The following is a 19,526-nucleotide window of genomic DNA, read 5'->3' as shown; positions in this document are numbered from 1 at the left end:
AGTCATGATCTCACAGTCATGAGATTGAGCACCACATCGGGCCCCATACTGGACATGGAGCCTGCTTAAGATTCTCTCTCTCTCCCTTCCCCTTTCACCCCTCTCCTTCTCTCTCTCAAAAAAAATAAATAAATTTAAAAATTTTAAAAAAGGGGGGCACCTGGCTGGCTCAGTTGGTTAAGCGTCCGACTTCAGCTCAGGTCCTGATGTCACTGTTCACGAGTTCAGGCCCTGCATTGGGCTCTGTGCTGATAGCATGGAGCCTGGAACCTGCTTTGAGTTCTGTGTCTCTCTCTCTTTTTCTGCCCCTCCCCCACTCATGCTCTCTCTCAAAAATAAGTAAACATTAAAAAAAAAATTAAATTTAGTTCAGCTATAAATACTTGCTTCAATAATGTTCTAATCTTCTAACAGTTTGGAGTATCAAACACTGGTTATTCAATTCAAGAGCCCTGAAAAAGGCCTTAATATCAGTTGTCAGCCTGATTCCATTGCCTAGTATTATAGGATTATTTTTAAAATTTGTGAAGCAAAGCACTATATTTCCTCCCTTTATTAATCCTTTTCTGACACATGACCCACCCTAACAAAAGTAGTTCCTTACTCTTCTACCTTCAGTTCCCCTAAAATTCTCTTCCCGCACTTAACCAAATTTCCCTATAACTTTGGTTTACTTAATCATTTCTCTGCTAGACCATGAGTTCTACTGCAGAAATGCATTCCTAATGGAGAAATATTCAAAAATTCTATTCATTCAAATATGTGTTGGACGCCTAGTGAGAGTGTAAAGCTCTGTTTGGCAAACGGTTCTGGAGGCTAGAAGTCTTAACGATCAAGAGTGCCAGCATGGTTGGTTTCTAGTGCAGACTCTGTCTTGTCCTCACTGTGTTTACATAGAGAGACCGCCTGTATGCACGTAATCTGTAAGGGCACCCACCTTTTTGATCTCATCTAAACTTTCTAAAAGCCCGTCTCCAAAGGCTATTACATTGGTGGTCAGGGCTTCAACATATAAATTTTAAGGGGACACAATTCAGCTAATAACAATGTCATGAAATCAATATGAAACATTTGCTTTTAACGCATTTACAATCTTACCGTTAATTTAGTCAAAGTGTTTGGTTTTATTGTCAGCAAGGGCACAGTAAATGAAGGTTCACCATAAAAGTACAGTCCTTTCATTCAAAGTAATTAAAGTGTGGTGGAGACTAGTCATGTATTCAGTTGTAGAAATTCCCCCTATTTCTTTTGCTGCTGCTTTTATGTTTTCTTCCTAAAGCCAATGAGCCTGATGCCCTCGTGTCAATATTTCATTCAGTAGTACTAAGAATATTAAGGAAGGCCAGTAAAGACCCGCTTTTATTTTTGACCGGGGGAGATGTGTTCACATTTCTAAAATCACATCCTTTAATAAGTATAGAATTAACATTCTTTTCAATGGAGGGAAATCATGGCAATGCTAAACTACACCCTTACCTCTCTAGTTTGTAAGTTTACAAGTATATGCCAAAGAGTATAGTGGAATGAGAGAGCAGCATAAAACAATAAGTAAAAATTGATCACAACAAAAGAATATACTCTGTTTCTCCACAGTACATTTGTTAAAGACCGTATTCTCCCATGCCAACAATATCATCTATATTACGTAGAGACAGATTGCATTCAAATTACACATTAGCCCAGAGGCATGTATTGAATATTCTCCCATGATTTGGATTTTAAATTATTTTTCCAGCAATATTAATTTCATTAGTATACCTCTTTTCTCACTTGGTTTTTTTTTCTCACCAAAAGTACAGATTTGTAGAGGTTGGAGTCCTGGTCAGCACAGAAGAATTGGGAGGTTTTTTTCCAGTTGGAGGCTGTAACAACTCAAATACAAAATGATAGCCTCATTAACAATGTGCTTTAACCAGCTGGAGAGGAAAGGGAAATTAGCTGAGTTAACCTACTTGATGAGTTTTCCCATCACCGAAGTTGATTTAGGTCATAGAAGTTTATTAGTAATTGTATTGAACATGTATTACGTATTGGAACTTAAGATTCTGCAAAGTGCTAGAAATACAAAAGTGTTCCTAGAAATACAAAAGTGTTCCTGTTTCTTGTTCCCAAGAAGTTTGTCATGCAGTGTGAAAAGTGCTATGATAAGGTACTTTAGGAGTATATAGAAGGAGTGACATACCCAAACTGGTAATAATGCCGGTGTTGAATCCTTAAGGATGATTAGGATTTAAACAAGTGAAAGCTGAAAATAAAGGTATTGTAGACCAAGAGATTGGATATACAAAGAGCTAAAGGCGAAAGAGGACATGTCCCACTTCTGGAAATTATAAGTAGATAATATGGTAAGTGCTCACAAAGAATTTTGACACCATGATAGGAAGTTGGACTTCATCTTAAAAGCTAGGGCACCCATCGAAGGTTACTAAACAGATTTGTATTAGAGAAAGAAGATTCAAGCTAGTACAAAGATTGAATTGGAAAAGCTTAGGTCAGATGTACTAAGACCATGTAAGAGGTTTTTGCAGTGATCAGATGACAAATGAAAAGCGCTTGAACTCTTAATATTAGTGTCAGGATGGCAGTTTGAAGAACCAGTTGAGTATAAGAAATAACAATGTTTACAAGTATACAAAGATGATGCCAAGCTTACTGGGTTGTAAAACTGAGGAAATAGTGGTGTTATTTATTTTAATGGGATATATAGGAAGAAAGATTTAGGAAGAAACCTGTTTTAATATTGGATATGTTGACCTAATAATGACTTAAATCATGTGTAGTCCTGGACATGCTGAAATGCATGAAGAAAATTTAGGTAGAGTTTTCATTAGGTGTTGAGTTTATGTATCTAGACTAGAGAAGAGATGTCTGTTCTTGAGATAGAAATTGGGTAGTGAGGTCTATGAAAATGATAGTGAATATCTTAGAAGGATGAGGTCCCCAAGGCTAGGATGACCTTATAATCTGTCACCTAAACCAGAACTCTTAAAAATAAAAGGGGCCATTATTAATAATTATACAAGGACAGCGGACTAAATCAGGACTGGCCAAAGCAGACTGGGATATATTATCACAGTCTTTAAAGAGAGCATATAGAATTCAGAAGAGGGCTAGGGTCAAACTCTAACAGGGTTTGACAACCTTGGTTACAGTTTAAATAAAGAGATGAAGACAAAAGCCACGAATGGATTGATAAGTGAATGGGAAGTGAGGAAGTTAAGATAGTCCATGTAGACATTACTTTTAACAATGTTATTTAGAAAGCAGAGGAGAAAGATAATTAGAGGGGAATTTTTAGAGGGAAAGCAATAAGAGACTGGTTTCCTTTTTTTTTTTTTTTTTTTTTTTGAGAGATTTGTAAATTATATGGTAAGAGAAATGAGAGAAAAAGCAAATAAGAGATGCACAGAATTTCTGGCAACTGTTGAAGGATCTGTTGAGACTTGGGCACTATGAATTTGTAGCAAACCAGTCTCTAAAGTTGGTCAGGTTCCTCCAGCATATCCAAACAGCTCTAAGAAAGTATAGCAAAAATAAAACTGAATAACAAAATAAAGGTTTTGCAATAGAGTAGTTGAAGTGATAAATCAATCATATGGGATCTGGATGGAAGGTGTATGAAGACATTAGGAAGCTGGTAAACTTGGAGAAAATTGAGAATTAAAAGGACTAGAGCTCTAAATGCAAGCCAAGAATAGGAAAAAATGAATTTCCAGGAAAATTAAGTAGTGGTTGGTTAGTCAGTAGTATGAAAAGAGTTTAAGATATCAGAGGTGAAGCCAGTTTATGACAAGGTGCAAGAAGTGAACTCCAGTTGAAAGTAAGTGTGGGTCTTTGTATCGAAGAGCCAAGAAACAGTAAGGCTAAGATAAATTATCCCAATGAAAAATGGTGGCGAGGATGACGGCAGGATTGGAGACGGACACTGTAAGCCAAGTACCAGGCGAATGTGAGGAAGTCACATGAGGTCATTTCCAACTACTGAATATTTTTTCCAAAGTAATCAATTCATATAATTTTTTGTTTTTTAGTACAAAGTGGTTGTCCCCAAAATTGGAAACATACTTGATCTTTGTACAGCATTGTCTGCTTTGTCAGGAGTACCTGCAGATAAGGTAAGATGTTTCTGGGTTTGAAGTATGTAAGTTGGAGTTGAGTTTTTCAGTGATGTAAAACCAGATTAATAGAAATTTATTTCCTTTTAGATGATAGTTACTGATATATACAATCATAGATTTCACAGAATATTCGCTATGGATGAAAACCTTAGTAGTATTATGGAACGGGATGATATTTATGTGTAAGTATAAAATTCATTGTGCAAAATATTACTTGGGAAAAATTCAGAGGAAATAACGTAAAAGTTTTCAGAGTTTATGGTCAGTTTTGTCCTTACAGGTTTGAAATTAATATCAATAGGACAGAAGATACAGAGCATGTGATTATTCCTGTTTGCCTAAGAGAAAAATTTAGACACTCAAGTTATACCCACCATACTGGTTCCTCACTTTTTGGTCAGCCTTTTCTTATGGCTGTACCACGAAACAACACTGAAGATAAACTTTATAATCTCCTGCTTTTGAGAATGTGGTAAGTGTCAGACAGTTCTTCATTGACAATAAAATAGTTAATAAAAAATATGCAGCATACTATCAGAATATAATTTGATAACCCTATATTATCTCAACTTTGTTTAAACAGGTAGCAACTTAAAAAATCAAATTATAGTTTAATTTTGTCTCTTAATCATGTAAAACACATTACTGAGGTAATGTCAAACCCTGAAAGTGAATTCTTTTAGCTGTTTTACACCGGAAGTTTACAGTTGGAAGAAAATAGGAACTTGTCATATCAGCACTGTGAAATTAAAACAAATTTCAGATATTTCGTTTTGTTAAACACATTGCTAGTTTAAGAACTCGTACTGATGGTTTTATTTAAAAGGATAAACGTGGGGCGCCTGGGTGGTGCAGTCGGTTAAGCGTCCGACTTCAGCCAGGTCACGATCTCGCGGTCCGTGAGTTTGAGCCCCGCGTCCGACTCTGGGCTGATGGCTCAGAGCTTGGAGCCTGTTTCTGATTCTGTGTCTCCCTCTCTCTCTGCCCCTCCCCTGTTCATGCTCTGTCTCTCTCTGTCCCAAAAATAAAAATAAACGTTGAAAAAAAAAATAAAAAAAAAAATAAAAGGATAAACGTTCATGCTTGATAGTATTTTAAGGCAACCCCTTTTTTGCCTTCCTAAAACCTTGATTTGAATTATAATATAATCAAGACTCCATTTGATCCCTTTTATTTTATCATTTTTAACTGACATATGTAGTATTCTTTCTTGCATACCTCTTTGAATTGTTGCAATCCCAGAACCCATACATAAAGATCATATTATAGAGTTATAAGTAATCTTGGCAATAATACATATCATCTAAATGTGGATATTTATATAATAATTTTTTTAAGTCAAGAAATTATTTGCCACAAACTTTTAACATAGAAAGATGTTAAAACCCTAGAAGTAACAAATTGCTGTCTTTCTTTTTATATAGACAACCAAAACAGAAATGATTAGTCACTTATACTTATGGTGCTAGATCCCGAGTTTGAATTTATCCTTGAATGTAGTATAAGACAAGCATTACTCCATTAAAAAGTTATGTTTTACTGAAGGAATGGAAAATGTTTTTTTAAGGTTTCTACCTTCATAGAACTTAAATTTGATTTCTGATTTTATTTAAGCCGGTATGTCAAAATATCTACTGAAACCGAAGAAACCGAAGGATCCCTACACTGCTGTAAGGACCAAAATATTAATGGGAATGGCCCAAATGGCATACATGAAGAAGGCTCACCAAGTAAGACTTTCCTGTTAAATTATAACACCTTTCACTTGGATTATTGCCTCAGAAAAAAAGAACATGGGGATTAAGGAACTGAAAAATATCTTCAAGCTGGGAAAAATAATGTTAATATTAATTTTGAAATGTAGCATTGGGTTTATTTAAAGACTTCTAATGTCTAAAATTAGGTGAGATGGAAACAGATGAACCAGATGATGAATCCAGCCAGGATCAAGAACTTCCCTCCGAGAATGAAAACAGTCAGTCTGAAGATTCAGTTGGAGGAGATAATGATTCTGAAAATGGATTATGTACTGAGGAAACTTGTAAAAGTCAACTCACGGGACACAAAAAAAGACTATTTACATTCCAGTTCAACAATTTAGGCAATACTGATATCAACTACATCAAAGATGACACCAGGCATATAAGATTTGACGAGAGGCAGCTTAGACTAGATGGTAAGTGTGAAAAATGGCTTGAACACTGAACTTGAGCAAACCATGTTTTTTTTAGGTGAAAACTATGAAATTCAACAGTCATGGGAAATAACCTTTACCTATCTGTATAAAATCTTGAATGAAAAGTCTTAATTTCTAAGTATATTAAACACATCACTGTTTATTAAATGGGGGTTGGACTTATTCTTAAGTCTTGTATCTTTTTTCTTTAACTGCTTAAATATTTTAATGCCTTGGAAATAGCAATTTATCCTGATCACCTAGTGCAAGTAGAAAAGATGGCTATTTGTTTATTCTGGCATATATCTTAATATTAAAATATGTTGATTTTAACATGAAAGCATATTAAGTTTTAAAGGAGAAATATGTTTTCCATCTTAGAAAGATCTTTTCTTGCTTTGGATTGGGATCCTGATTTGAAAAAAAGATATTTTGATGAAAATGCCGCTGAGGTAAGTCATCGTTCATTCCCATGTTGATCATACTGTTACACTCTTTGCTGCTACGAGATGTGTTTATTTTGCTGGTTATAGACTAGAAAAGGCTTGTTGGTTTCGAACATGCTTTCTATTAACAGTTTCAATCATCCATGTAGGTGTGTAATCATAAGTTTTTTAGACGTGTGTAAATCTCAGCTGAAAAAAGCTTTATAATTCTTCAGAGAAAGTTTAGGAGTTTTTCATTACTATTCATAGTAAGATGGAATCACTAAAATGAGTTTTGTTTCATTTGTTCTCTTAACTCAAGAAATACTTCTCTTTAGGATTTTGAAAAACATGAAAGTGTGGAATATAAACCTCCTAAAAAACCCTTTGTGAAATTAAAAGATTGCATTGAGCTTTTTACAACAAAAGAAAAGCTAGGTGCTGAAGATCCCTGGTAAGAGACAAAGTTAAAAAATGTTTCTAATTATGTTTTAAGGATTTATACTAAGGTATGTGCTATATATCAAGTTGAAAAAGTACTAAATTCCCTTTGATAATTTAAATAATAAGCATTTCTTTATATGATAATAGTCTGTTAAAAGTGATTAAAATGTCTTTAAAAATATTATTACAATGTTAAGCTCTAATCTCATTACTGTATTCTCTCTAATAGCTGTTTTACAATGGATAATTAATTTTAGTTACTTTTTCCCAAGAGTTTTTTTGCTGTGCAGCCATTTTGATAGAAACCTTTTTAGGAAAGTCATACGTTTTGTGGTGCTTTAATTCCATTAGAGCCCAGAAGTATTAAGATTTTCTAATGCTTATTTCTCAACATAGTTCTGTGTTCTTTTAGCATACTAAAATGTAAATAATCTAGCCTTCATCATTTCTTTGATACCTATTTACATACTAATTTATCTCATTATCTGATTTTTTTGAAGATAAAAATGATAAAGGAGTTTATCAGTCTGGTATATATTAGGTGTACTGAATAAAAGAACTTTCCAAGCATTTTTTAATTATTATTTTCATTACCTCTATCAAGCTTTAAAGATTTCTCTTTATTTTTAGGTATTGTCCAAATTGTAAAGAACATCAGCAAGCCACAAAGAAATTGGATTTATGGTCCCTGCCTCCAGTACTTGTGGTACATCTCAAACGATTTTCTTATAGTCGATACATGAGAGACAAATTGGATACATTAGTTGATTTTCCCATCAAGTAAGTTTTGATTGTGCTTTATCAGCATTGGACAGCTGTAGGTTTTTATAAACATAAGGTAGCATCAGATCCAGTATTTGTGAGTCATTCTAGCAGTTTGTAAGGATCAGTAGCAATTTTATTCGTTTTTAGATATTTTTCAAAGTACAAAAAGAAAATACACCTTTTTGAACAACAAAATAAAAGTAATTTTATGTTACGTTATCATACGGGTTCATTAGCCCTGTTTATATATCTAACATACTCTGTGGGATCTTAGTGATTTTGTTTTTCCTAGGAATTATTTCATCATTAATCATCAGTTATTCCTTGGTATGCTTTTTAAAGAAGACTGGAATAATGTGAAACAGAATAATGTAATTGCTTAAAAAGATGACACAGTAGTGTAATCAGTCATTCCTATTGTGTCATACTTCAGTTTATTTATCACATTGTCCAGAGTATTACATCACTTTTTTAAAAAGTCTGGAGACAGCATCTCTGTAGTCTTTTTTTTTTTTTTAAGCTTTCACTAAATTTAATAGAGCATTCATAAGGACAAAAATGAAATAGTGTATTCTCATTCACGTGGTCCAGGAAGGACTTCATCACATAACATTTTGCAGCAATAACTTGGCACTCTCCCATTTTGCTAAAAGAAAATCGATAGTATTCTTCTATATTTTATGATATTTATGCACCACAAGTTTGAGACAGTTAATAAGTAGACAACTGCCGTAGGCAGGTGTGTGTGCTAGATGACTGGAAGTAAATAGATGATGTAATATTGAAAACATTCTTTGGATTGCTTATTCTGATTGTTGATTACAAAGTTAAAAATGTTTTGCAGCTTTTTACCAGAAACCAATGGCAATTTTGTCCTTAATTATGAATCATCAAAGTTTTCAAAAATATAACATTTTAACAGTGTGTAAGTATAAGAAGAACCAGCAGTAATGATAATCTAGAATCTATGAGAGATATATTTGAAATTTAGGATCATTATTGCTTTTTGATGACACAAGTACCCAAAAATGAATAATGATAAGCTATAAAATGGTCATGTTACAGTTTTGTGCATGACAGATTACAAACAGTTGGTTGCATTTCAAAGAATGTTGCCTACTCAGGATATATAGATAATCAAAACCAGGAAAATAGAATAAATATTGGGTTTAGATATATCTACATTATTATAAAATTTCTGTGAAAGTTTGTTTTCACTATTGTTTTATTCTTCCTTAAATAAATAATTACTAAAAATGACTTCAAAAATCTAAAAAATTAAAAGGGTCCAGATGGTAAAGGGTGATGACTGTTTTACTAGTATACTGAAAGTTAAATGTATTAGCACAAAAACATTAATCTGAATAACAGCATTCAGTAGAGAATTTGGAAATTCCCAACCTTTTAAGAATTATTTTGCCAAAATGTTCACATCTCAGAGGGTGTGTGTTTGTGTGATTTGTTTTACAGTTCTTTGGTTCTTAGTGATTTCTTTAGTGAAAGAGCTATTTTTTATATAAATGAGAGTCAAGCAACATTGACAGAGAATAGAATTCATGACATTTAGAGAAAACAAAACTAATTTGATCTCTTTGTTAAACAGTGACCTGGATATGTCAGAATTCCTAATTAATCCAAATGCAGGTCCTTGCCGCTATAATTTGATTGCTGTTTCAAACCACTATGGAGGGATGGGAGGAGGACACTGTAAGTTGACAGTTACCATTTTGCTAAAATTATGATGCTTGATAACTGCAGACTTTTTTTCTTAAGATATTTACTACTAAAAGGGAAAATATGGGGTGCTTAGCGGCTCAGTTGGTAGAGCATGTGATTCTTGATCTAGGATCATGAATTCAAGCTCCACATTGGGACCTGGAGCCTCTAAAAAAAAAAGCGGGGATGGGGGGGCGCAGTAGGCCAGGGTAGCTTAGTTGGTTAAGTGTCTGACTCTTGATACCGGCTCAGGGCATGATCTCTGCCCCCTGCTGTGCACTGGGCATGAAGCCTGCGTAGGACTCTCTCTCTGTCTTTCCCCCACTCGTGTCCTTTCTCTCTCTAAAATAAAAATTTTTTAAAGGGGAAATATAAAGCGTGTCTTACATACAGTAGTTGTCCAGTAAATTTGACTAATGAATGAATTAGCTTTTGAACCTTTTTTAACATCAGGAGTAAAGTATTGAGTTAATCATACTTTCACTTTAATGTAAAGGGACGTCATGGTCAGAACTCGTGTCCATTTCCATTCTCCTTCTCTTCCCCTTTCTAAAATGCTTGATGTATGTGTTATAAATCATGTGTCATTGTTAGTTTTTACATGGTTGGTGCAGTATGTTACAGATCTTACATTTTTCTCTTAACACATAAGACATCTCTATGTTACTTTGTGTCCATTTAGTTAATTGCTTCTAACCACTTAGGACTTAGATCTACCATATTTTATCTCTGTGCTCATTTCATGGTCCACATCCAAATTGCGTTTAACTTTCTAACACCACAGGACTGATAAAAATCGTTGTTTATGGTCCCCTTTGTGAGAATTTCTTTGAGCAACATACCCAGAAGTGAGATTGCTGAGTTACAGAGTATTTAGGTACTGCCAGATGGCTCTCCAGGACAGTTATACTAGTCCACACTCTCCAACTGATAGATTTTTCTGTTGGACCATCTTTGCATTCCTACTTAACCTTTTGTTTTGTTTTGTTTTGTTTTGTTTAGAAATTAATTTTTGTTTACTTAAAATTGTGTTTAAATTCACAGTTGAATTTGGTTAACTAATTTTATTTAGAGTGGTTAAGATTTCATTCATAAGTGAAATGATCTTGTAATTTTTTTATATTCTTTCTTTGGAATCAAGATTACAGTCTGTCCTAATAAAACAGTCTGGGATAGTTTTTTTCTCCATCCTAAAGCAGATAGTATAGTATAGGAATTAACTATTCATGAAAGTCTAGTAGAATTCACCTGTAAAACCATCTGGTTTTATGTAGTTTTTACATAGCCATAGTTTTTTCTATTTATGTCATGATTATTGAAGTCTATTCACTTTTCTTTTCCCCAAGATGTATGCATTATGGCATTTTCTACTTTTCTAAAAACGTATCTGTGTATTCCACTTTATTTGAGAATCGTTATATATAATACAGTTATGCGATGTCTTTGTCCCTTTTTCGTTCTTTTTCTAGGTCCAGAGGTCTATCTTATTAATCTATTCAAAGAATTAGCTTTTCACTTTATTAAATTTTTCTTTTTGTTATGTGAATGTATTCTTTCTCACTGATTTCTTTGTTATATTTTCTTCTTCTTTTTTTAATGTTTATTTTTTTATTTGTTTTGAGAGAGATGGAGAGCATGAGCAGAGGAGGGACAGAGAGGGAGATACAGAATCCGAAGCAGGCTTCATGCTCTTGAGTTGTCAGCACAGAGCCCAGTGAGGCACTCAAACCCACAAATCACGAGATCATGACCTGTGCCAAAGTTGGACACTTAACTGAGCCATCCAGGCGCCCCACTTTGTTATATTTTCTTCTTGTTACTTTGAGTTTGCTCCATTCCTCTTTTTTTAACTTTTGGTTTGAATACTTTATTACCTTTTGCTTCACTTTTTTCCATGCTCTCTGGAAGGCTATAATTAAAGCTCTAAATTTCCCTCTAAATACTGCTTTATTCCATAAATTTTGAGTTGTAGTATTTTCATTGACTTTAAATTCTATATATCTTTTTAATTTCCTTTATGATTTCCAGTTAGTCTGAGGTCGTTTAATCATCTGCTTTTCTTTTTACTTTTTTAAGGTTTGTTTATTTATTTTGAGAGAGAGAGAGAGAGAGAGAGCAAGAGCACAAGCAGGGGAGGGTCAGAGAGACAGGGTGAGAGAGGATCCCAAGCAGGTTCCACACCATGAACACAGAGCCTGATACAGGGCTTGAACTCAGAAACCATGAGATCATGACCTGAGCCAGAATCAAGAGTCAGATGTTTACTGACTGAGCCATCCAGGCACTTCATATGGTCTGCTTTTCAAAACATAGTTTTTTTAAAGCTCTCCTTTTGTCTTAATTTTATTACAGAACAATTGGTTATATTACCTGTATTATATTAATCATTAGTTTATTAAAGCTTCCATGTGCCTTAACTTAATACAGGGTCTGTTTCTTAAATGTGTGTGTGCTTGGAAAAATATATATATTTCTCATTCAGACATAGAATTCTATATGTTTCTAATAACTTGTTTATCAGTTGTATTCAAATCATTACTATCTCTGGTTATTTTTGATATATTTGTTATATTTCTGGGAGGAATTTGTCAGGATTCTTACTAAAATGTTGATTTATCTATTTTTACTTTATTAGTTGTTTTGCACTGTTAGTTGCACTTATGTTTAAAATGGGTAGCTCTTTTTGTTTCGTTCCTTTTACCAGTATTTGACTTTTTTTATTTTGGTATCAGTTGGCTTGCGAACTCTGTGTGCCTTTTTGTTGGATTTGTCTCTTATAAACCATTTTATTCTTAGACCTTGTCTTTTTATTCAGCCTGGCAATATGTTTCTTTTAATTTGTGGATGCATTGGTATTCAGTTCAGTTGACAAACTTACAACCCACATTAGGATCCACCCAAAAGAGCAATAATTTTGTTTTGTGAGGTGTAGAATTATCCAGAAGATACAACCTGTAAGGTGTCACTTTTTAGAAGCTATGACAGCAGATAATTGTTTGGGGGACATTTTGTAACTTTGTTTCCTCGGTTATTAGATAGTTTATATAAAGCCTAGGATGTGAGAGGGAGCATTTTTTTTTTTTAACTTTTAAAGCAAATCTTTACTTTTTTTTAAGTTTATTTTAAGACAGTGTGAGTGAAGGAGGGGCAGAGAGGGAGAGAGAGAATCCCAAGCAAGCTCTGTGATGTCAGCACACAGCCTGACATGGGGCTTGATCTCACGAACTGTGAGATCATGACCTCAGCTGAAATCAAGAGTTGGATGCTTAAACAACTGAGTCAGCCAGGTGCCCTGATAAAGCGAATCTTTAAAAATTTTACAGATTAATCACTTTTTATTTTTCTCTTGCTTAGTACTTTTGTTTTTTGATGTAAAAACTACAAATTACTGGGATAGTATTATTGAAAAAAAAAATTGTAAATATTTATAAAAATAACTGAAATACAAAATTTAAATTATGTTTGAAATGTCAAACTCTGTAGTCAGGGACAGACCTGGCTTTAAATGTTAACTCAGCCAATTAACAGCTTTACCCTTGGACATTAAATTTCTCTTCATGCTTCACTTTCCCCATTTCTAAAACTAGAAAAAGAATAAGATAATACCTTCTCTATGAGATAATACATGTAAAGTACAGAGCTTTGTGCCTGATCCGCAATAAGCACTACATAAATGTTAATTCTCATTTATTGTCATTTATATTGTTATTCTGTGCACTAAAAAATAATAGATCTATTCTGTTGTCCTTGGGATTAAAAAAAAAAAGTCACAGATTTCAACTTCTTTGAAAACCATCTTAGGTATTTAGATTTTAGGAAATTATGCTAAAACCTATAATCGATGGAATCAGTTGAATGTGTAAAATATAGGCCTTGTGTACATGATTATCATGCAGCTTTAGTATGTATTCCTTATATAGATGATTGTAAAGATTTGCAGGTTCCCCCCAGAAACCATAGATCATTCCAGTCACAGAAGTGATTATATTTTTCATTAGATACTGCTTTCGCAAAAAATAAAGATGATGGAAAATGGTACTACTTTGATGACAGTAGTGTCTCAACTGCATCTGAAGACCAGATTGTGGTAAGTGTGTCTTTTACTTCCTGAAAATTACAAGATCCATTTTTTTTTAAAGATGCCCATGGAATGGAACACTCTAGTCTGTATTCTAGCCATTCTAATTGTTAAGAGAGACTTGCTCTGATTTAAAGAAATGTGAAATTGTCCTCTAAATGGAAATTTGTCTTCTAAATCTGCCCACTAACATAAACATAAATTGCAACATGAAATTTTTTCTGGGACTTTTCAACATGAAAACTGGAATTTAAAATTCTTCCTTTGGGAAATGAGCTCAGATATTTTGGGACATTGACTATTTAAAATCAGAGTACTAATATAGAAAACAAGAAAATCCTTTAAGGGTCTTCCTTACCATACCTGTGATTTTTAAAGTAAAGTCTTATCCTGTATGACAGTTAAACATTTAAACTCAAAATTACATGATTAGATAAAACAAATTAGAGATTTTTTTTTTAATTAGCCTTGTGTATCTGTTACTTTGATATCTTCTGAATAGTAGAAAAATGAGGAAGTAACATCTATTCACATTTACATCAGTTAACCAGCTACAGCTGGAGCCAAAATATTGGCATTTGCTTTGCTTCCCATCAGAGCATATTTTTATTATCAAATATTGATTGGTGAAGGGATGATGAGTTGATTCTAAGAAGAAAGCTAACACTCACTTGATAAAGGTTTATTTTTCTATTAAAGTTTGCCTTCTATGAATTTTACTGTTTGACCACAATATTATGAAGAGTGAGAAATGTAGTATTTGCTCCTGTGAGCACAGAGCTCGTATTTCCCACATAGAGATTTTCTTTTGGTGTTCAGAGCACTGACTGCTTTATTTCCCAGTTTCAGTTGAGGGCAGAAACCAGCTTTTTCTGGAGTTCATAATGCCTTAAATGTCTTCAACTTATATTGTTCAATTTAGTAAATTAATAAACTTCTGAGCTCTGTTATTGGCATAGTTTCAGTTCACCATTGGGTGAAGAGATATGGAATAATTTTGACTTGTTTCTCTACAGATATTTTAAGTTCGTGTGTTTGTGTGTGTGTGTTATGTACTGTTGCTTATCTCCCTATAGCTATAACATAAAAGAAAGACTAGAACGCTAATATTTTTAAAATCTGTATGTGCCTAAGTTAATTACATTTCCAGTTTATATTTAGACTTCTAATTTCAGCCCTCATCTGTCACTTTTCAATCGTGTTTTCCTCTTTAATCTCCCAGCCAGAACATCCTGAAATTACCTATATTCTCTTTCAACATGTCTTTGACAGTGCTGCCCTAATCTTGCCTTCAAATAAACAATATATCTTATTTTTATACAATACGTGTATTTAATGTTACCTTACATCTTAACAATGATGATACTTCATTTAGTCAACAAGTATTTGAGTACCTTCTTCATGTAGGACTCAGTTCTAAACAAGATTAAAAGACCGCTATCTCTAACTTAAGGAGGCTTACAGTCCAGAGATGAGAGAGAAGTAAATTACCAATTTTATCATAAGTAGTATTAAATATCTTGGCTATAAGGAGAAAGGACAGCTATCTCTGCTGATGTGGGGTGTAAGGAGATAGGACCATTGTAGGGGAGTTTGCATAATAAAGTGGTGTTTGACCTGAGTCTGCAACTACAAATAGAACAATTAAACAAAAGAAGCAAAGAAAACAGTACTACAAAAGCAAGGAGGCATGATAAAACATGGTATTTAGCAAAACAGCAAACAATGTGGTATTACTGAAAGGAAATACCTGTTAGGAATATGGGGCAGAAATTAGGCTAGAGCTAAACGTGGCAGTCAGATCAAGGAAAATGACATTCTTCACAGTTTAAAGCTTTTCTTAAAAACTGTGAGAATCAGAGGTGATTGTTAAGCAATAGAACATTATTAAATTTGGAATTTGAGACAAGAAGCAGGCTATTACAGCCTCCAGCAAAAACAAGGCTGTCATGTCACTTCAGCAATACACATTTCTAAATTTAAAGCATGGTAGTAGTAATAAGTAAGCAAGTAAAAATAAAGTTGTGGTAGTATGGTATAAACAACAGGGAAATGGATTTATGAGATTATGAGTTCAGGAGTGAGTACCAGCCTAAGTTATAACTTTGCATTGTTGGTCTTATACTTGAAGCCATAGGTTTGAATGAGTCACCTGGTGAGAAGATAACAGAGTACGAAAGAGTGGTGGGCAGGGGACAGAACATGATTTTTTTTTTTTTTTAAGTTGGGATTTACTAAGCCCACAAAAAAGTCAGACAGAACCGTGGAGATAGAAGATCTATGGTAAAGTAGTGTCATGAAAGCCAAAAATTGTTTGATGTAGGAAAGAAAAATAGTAAAGCATTAAATGCTACAGCTGGACTGAATAAAAGAACTTTAAACAGTATCCATTTAATTTGTTTACAGCAGGTTATTGCCCCTAGTGAAAGCCTGAAATTTCAGTAGAATGATGGGCGCAACAGATCATGCTGAATATAGGGGTTTGCATGAGAGTGAAAAATGGATATTATTTGGTGGCTCTGTCTATAGCCTGGCAGCTGGAGCAGGTGGTAGAGTGGAGAGGGATTTATAATGGGAAGAGACGTGAGTGTTTTTTATGCCAAGAAGTCCAATTGGAATCACTAAATATACGCAGTGGTGACAAATGGAGCAGTACCCTGAAAGCAGCAGGAAAAGCTGGACTCTGGAGCAAACTGAGAGGGAAGGGATGAGTATTAGAAAGAAGCTTCCCTTTTCCTTAGACACAGGAGGGAAGCAGACATAGAACTGTTTCATGTGGCAGTAACTAGGTTAATCTGTGATAGAGTTGCATTTATTCATCTGTTTAGCTAATTTAAAAGAATAAAAATATTCATTCTAGTGACTCTTATTCCTTTATATATAGCAGTGATCTTGTATTTAACCAATTTAAATAAGTTCGTTTGTCCATGTACAGTTTTTCTATTTGACTTATGCCCTGTCTCCAAAATCAGTTACCAGGTGAAAAATCCATACTGTGCTTAATATGATCTTTGAAACTTATGCCCATTTTGACATCCTTTGTTTGTTTCAACAGTCCAAAGCAGCATATGTACTGTTCTACCAGAGACAAGACACTTTCAGTGGAACTGGCTTTTTTCCTCTTGACCGAGAAACTAAAGGTGCTTCAGCTGCCACAGGCATCCCGTTAGAAAGTGATGAAGATAGCAATGATAATGACAATGATATAGAAAACGAAAACTGTATGCACACTAACTAATGAAAGTCCTAGAAGCCATAAAAGAGAGACTTTCCTGCTGGTGGTATGAAATGATGAGGTTAACCACCACATTAAACAAAAGTCTGAGATGGGGAGTTTCAGATAACCGAATGTAAATCCTTTATCAGATTTTAACTTGTGCAGTACTTGAAGTGAAACACAATGAAAACTTTAACAGAAATTGTCTCTTAATACATTTACAGTCTTGTAATTACAAGCTAAATATATATAGGAAATCACAAATAAATCCCTTTTAAGTTTGCTGCTGTTTTGATGAATTATGTTTTCTTTAATTTTTTGGATGTGAGTTAATTGATGACAGATGTTAAATTTGTGGATGTTGGTCATTTATTTTGCTCTAATAATACTGCAAGAAAACTATGGCTGAACTTAGTTTTTGGATAATCTAGTTCATGTGCATTAGGCTGCCACATATATTACTATGATATTTAGCTGCGGTATCAATGTGGCTTAAATACTGCAGTAGTATTCTTGGAAAACCAAATTTTCAAATCTGTCCCTGGTAATCAACATGGGCCTATTAAACAAACAAATCATGATACAGGAAACAATCTTGGAAAAGTTATTTTCTTCTGTAGAATCATTAAAAATCCAGAATGTTATGTTCATATTACTGCCGCTGTGAAAAACAGGTTCTAGATTTCACACTCCATCTAAAATCATTTTTCAGTTAAATGTAAGTATTTTTTACTGCTATTGAGATCTATTCCTTAAGTATTCAAATTTTGTTGACTTGCTTTAAAACGCATATCTTTAATCTGGTGTTGGTCCAAAATTAAAATTTTTGCTGTTTTTCTCTACCCCATTTTTTTGTAATTTGGCAACCTTTAACCCTTCCAATTGCTATAATACATATAAGGACAGACTTATAGTATTCTGTGTCCATAGTAATAATTACATCAAGCTTAGATGAGAATTTTTTTTTCATATACTGGCCTTTAAATCATTAATGGACAATTGGCTTTAAAGGTAGGTCTGTTAACTTTCTTTGTGTGTTCCTGATGGAATTCACCATAGCCTTACAGCTTTTCTCAGAAGGTAACTTGTTATAAGAGAATTGGCATTTGCATGTTCTAGAGTCAGAACCTGTATAGTATATAAAGTATACAAACCTTGAATTTGATTTTTAGTTCACCACATTCAAGGATCCAGGATGCCAAAAATATGTGTGAACATTTGAAACATTTTTCATTTGCTGCTTTTTCCCTTTGATCTAGTTGAAAGAATGTATTGTCGATTGGCATACAATACTGCCTTTAATAGAAAAATCTAAATGCTGGGGCACATTTCACATATCGACTACCTGAGAAATTGCTTTGTGTCCCACTGTTATTAAAGCAAAAAGTATAATGTTCTTCACTTGAACTAATCAAATACAATAGATTATAAATTGTGTATTGTAAATAAAAGTTCACTCTGTGAGTGCACATTTTGGTAAATTATTTATTTATGTTAGCATTTAAAAGTAAAAAAGAAAAAAATGCATTTGACCAGGATAAATGAGGTATGTTGATCATGGCTTTGCTTTATACCTTGATATTAAAGCTGGTTTTTCATCCTGGTATTTTAAAAGCTGCTTTGGGTTTGTTTTTTGTTTTTTGTTTTTTGTTTTTTGTTTTTTTTCCTTTTTTCTTTTCTTTTTCTTTTCTCCTTTTTTTTTTTTTTTTTAATGTAAACTAACCTCCTGCATGACAGAGGTTAAAATTTTGTCTGCACTTGAGTTCACTTGAGTTTACATTTGAAATGTGCATGTTTATTTATACAGATTTCAATAAAGCTATTTAAGGCCTTATTTAAGTCTTTTATTTCTTACTCTGAATCTTGATAAAAATTCTATGTGGGTAGGTGACTATATGATAGACTTTTTAGTTATCATATAGTTAAAAAATAGAAAGGAAAGCATGTCACAGCTAAACAAATCCTGTTAAGGATGTGTTTAAAGTTGAGTTTTTAAAAATATGCATTAAACATATATTTGTGCACCTACTAATCACTATTCTGTAGTCTTGAGATATAGCAGTAAACAAACCTCCCTCCACTCAGAGCTTGCAGTCTTTCTGCTGTCTACCACTTAATAGACTTTCCATTTTTCTGAGGTTTAAAGAAAAACCAAATTAACTTTTCCAGCCCTAAATTGTAGTCTCCACCCTAACTGTCCATAGAGACCATTCCTTTTTAATGCCTGCGATTAACTTTTATTCCCACTAAAAGAAGTGTTTTAAAATAGAAAAGGATGTTAATAATACCATGGGATTTGTCAAACTCAAATTACATTTTCAGCTGCAAAAAAACTAAAGGCAGTGCAAAAGGCTAGTCCATGCTCTAATTAAAAGTAGATATTCATAGGTAATAAAGGTGGTAATAATGCAGCCAACCTAGAATTCTGTTAGCTTTTCTACTTGGTAGTCATATGACTTTGAAGTTAATCTCCCCAACTATCTTTCTTCATCTGTAAAATTATAACAATGGTAGTATTCATTGAGCATTTACTCCAGACCGGATAGTGTATTAAAGTGTTATATGTATTATCTCATTCATGCCCGCA

The 19,526-nt window shown here is 33.6% G+C and overlaps 1 protein-coding gene across 4 annotated transcripts in view; it reads left to right on the top strand.

Moving 5' to 3' along the window:
• USP15 (ubiquitin specific peptidase 15) overlaps positions 1-18,773 on the top strand; it is a 119,684-nt gene extending 100,911 nt beyond the window's left edge. For all 4 annotated transcript variants that reach the window (XM_040491537.1, XM_040491536.1, XM_040491538.1 and 1 more), the window contains 11 exons: positions 4,032-4,115; positions 4,206-4,300; positions 4,399-4,590; positions 5,733-5,848; positions 6,022-6,294; positions 6,676-6,746; positions 7,058-7,173; positions 7,794-7,943; positions 9,532-9,635; positions 13,643-13,731; positions 16,778-18,773. In XM_040491537.1, coding sequence (XP_040347471.1) covers positions 4,032-4,115; positions 4,206-4,300; positions 4,399-4,590; positions 5,733-5,848; positions 6,022-6,294; positions 6,676-6,746; positions 7,058-7,173; positions 7,794-7,943; positions 9,532-9,635; positions 13,643-13,731; positions 16,778-16,960 — 1,473 coding nt within the window. In that variant the 3' untranslated portion in view covers positions 16,961-18,773. The remainder of the gene's footprint in view (positions 1-4,031; positions 4,116-4,205; positions 4,301-4,398; positions 4,591-5,732; positions 5,849-6,021; positions 6,295-6,675; positions 6,747-7,057; positions 7,174-7,793; positions 7,944-9,531; positions 9,636-13,642; positions 13,732-16,777) is intronic.
• The last annotated feature ends 753 nt before the right edge of the window (positions 18,774-19,526 follow it).

This window comes from Herpailurus yagouaroundi, unplaced genomic scaffold (assembly GCF_014898765.1).
Source record: "Herpailurus yagouaroundi ecotype Mexico unplaced genomic scaffold, PumYag 182, whole genome shotgun sequence".
NCBI lineage: Eukaryota > Metazoa > Chordata > Mammalia > Carnivora > Felidae > Herpailurus > Herpailurus yagouaroundi.
This window is presented reverse-complemented; position numbering and strand designations above follow the sequence as displayed.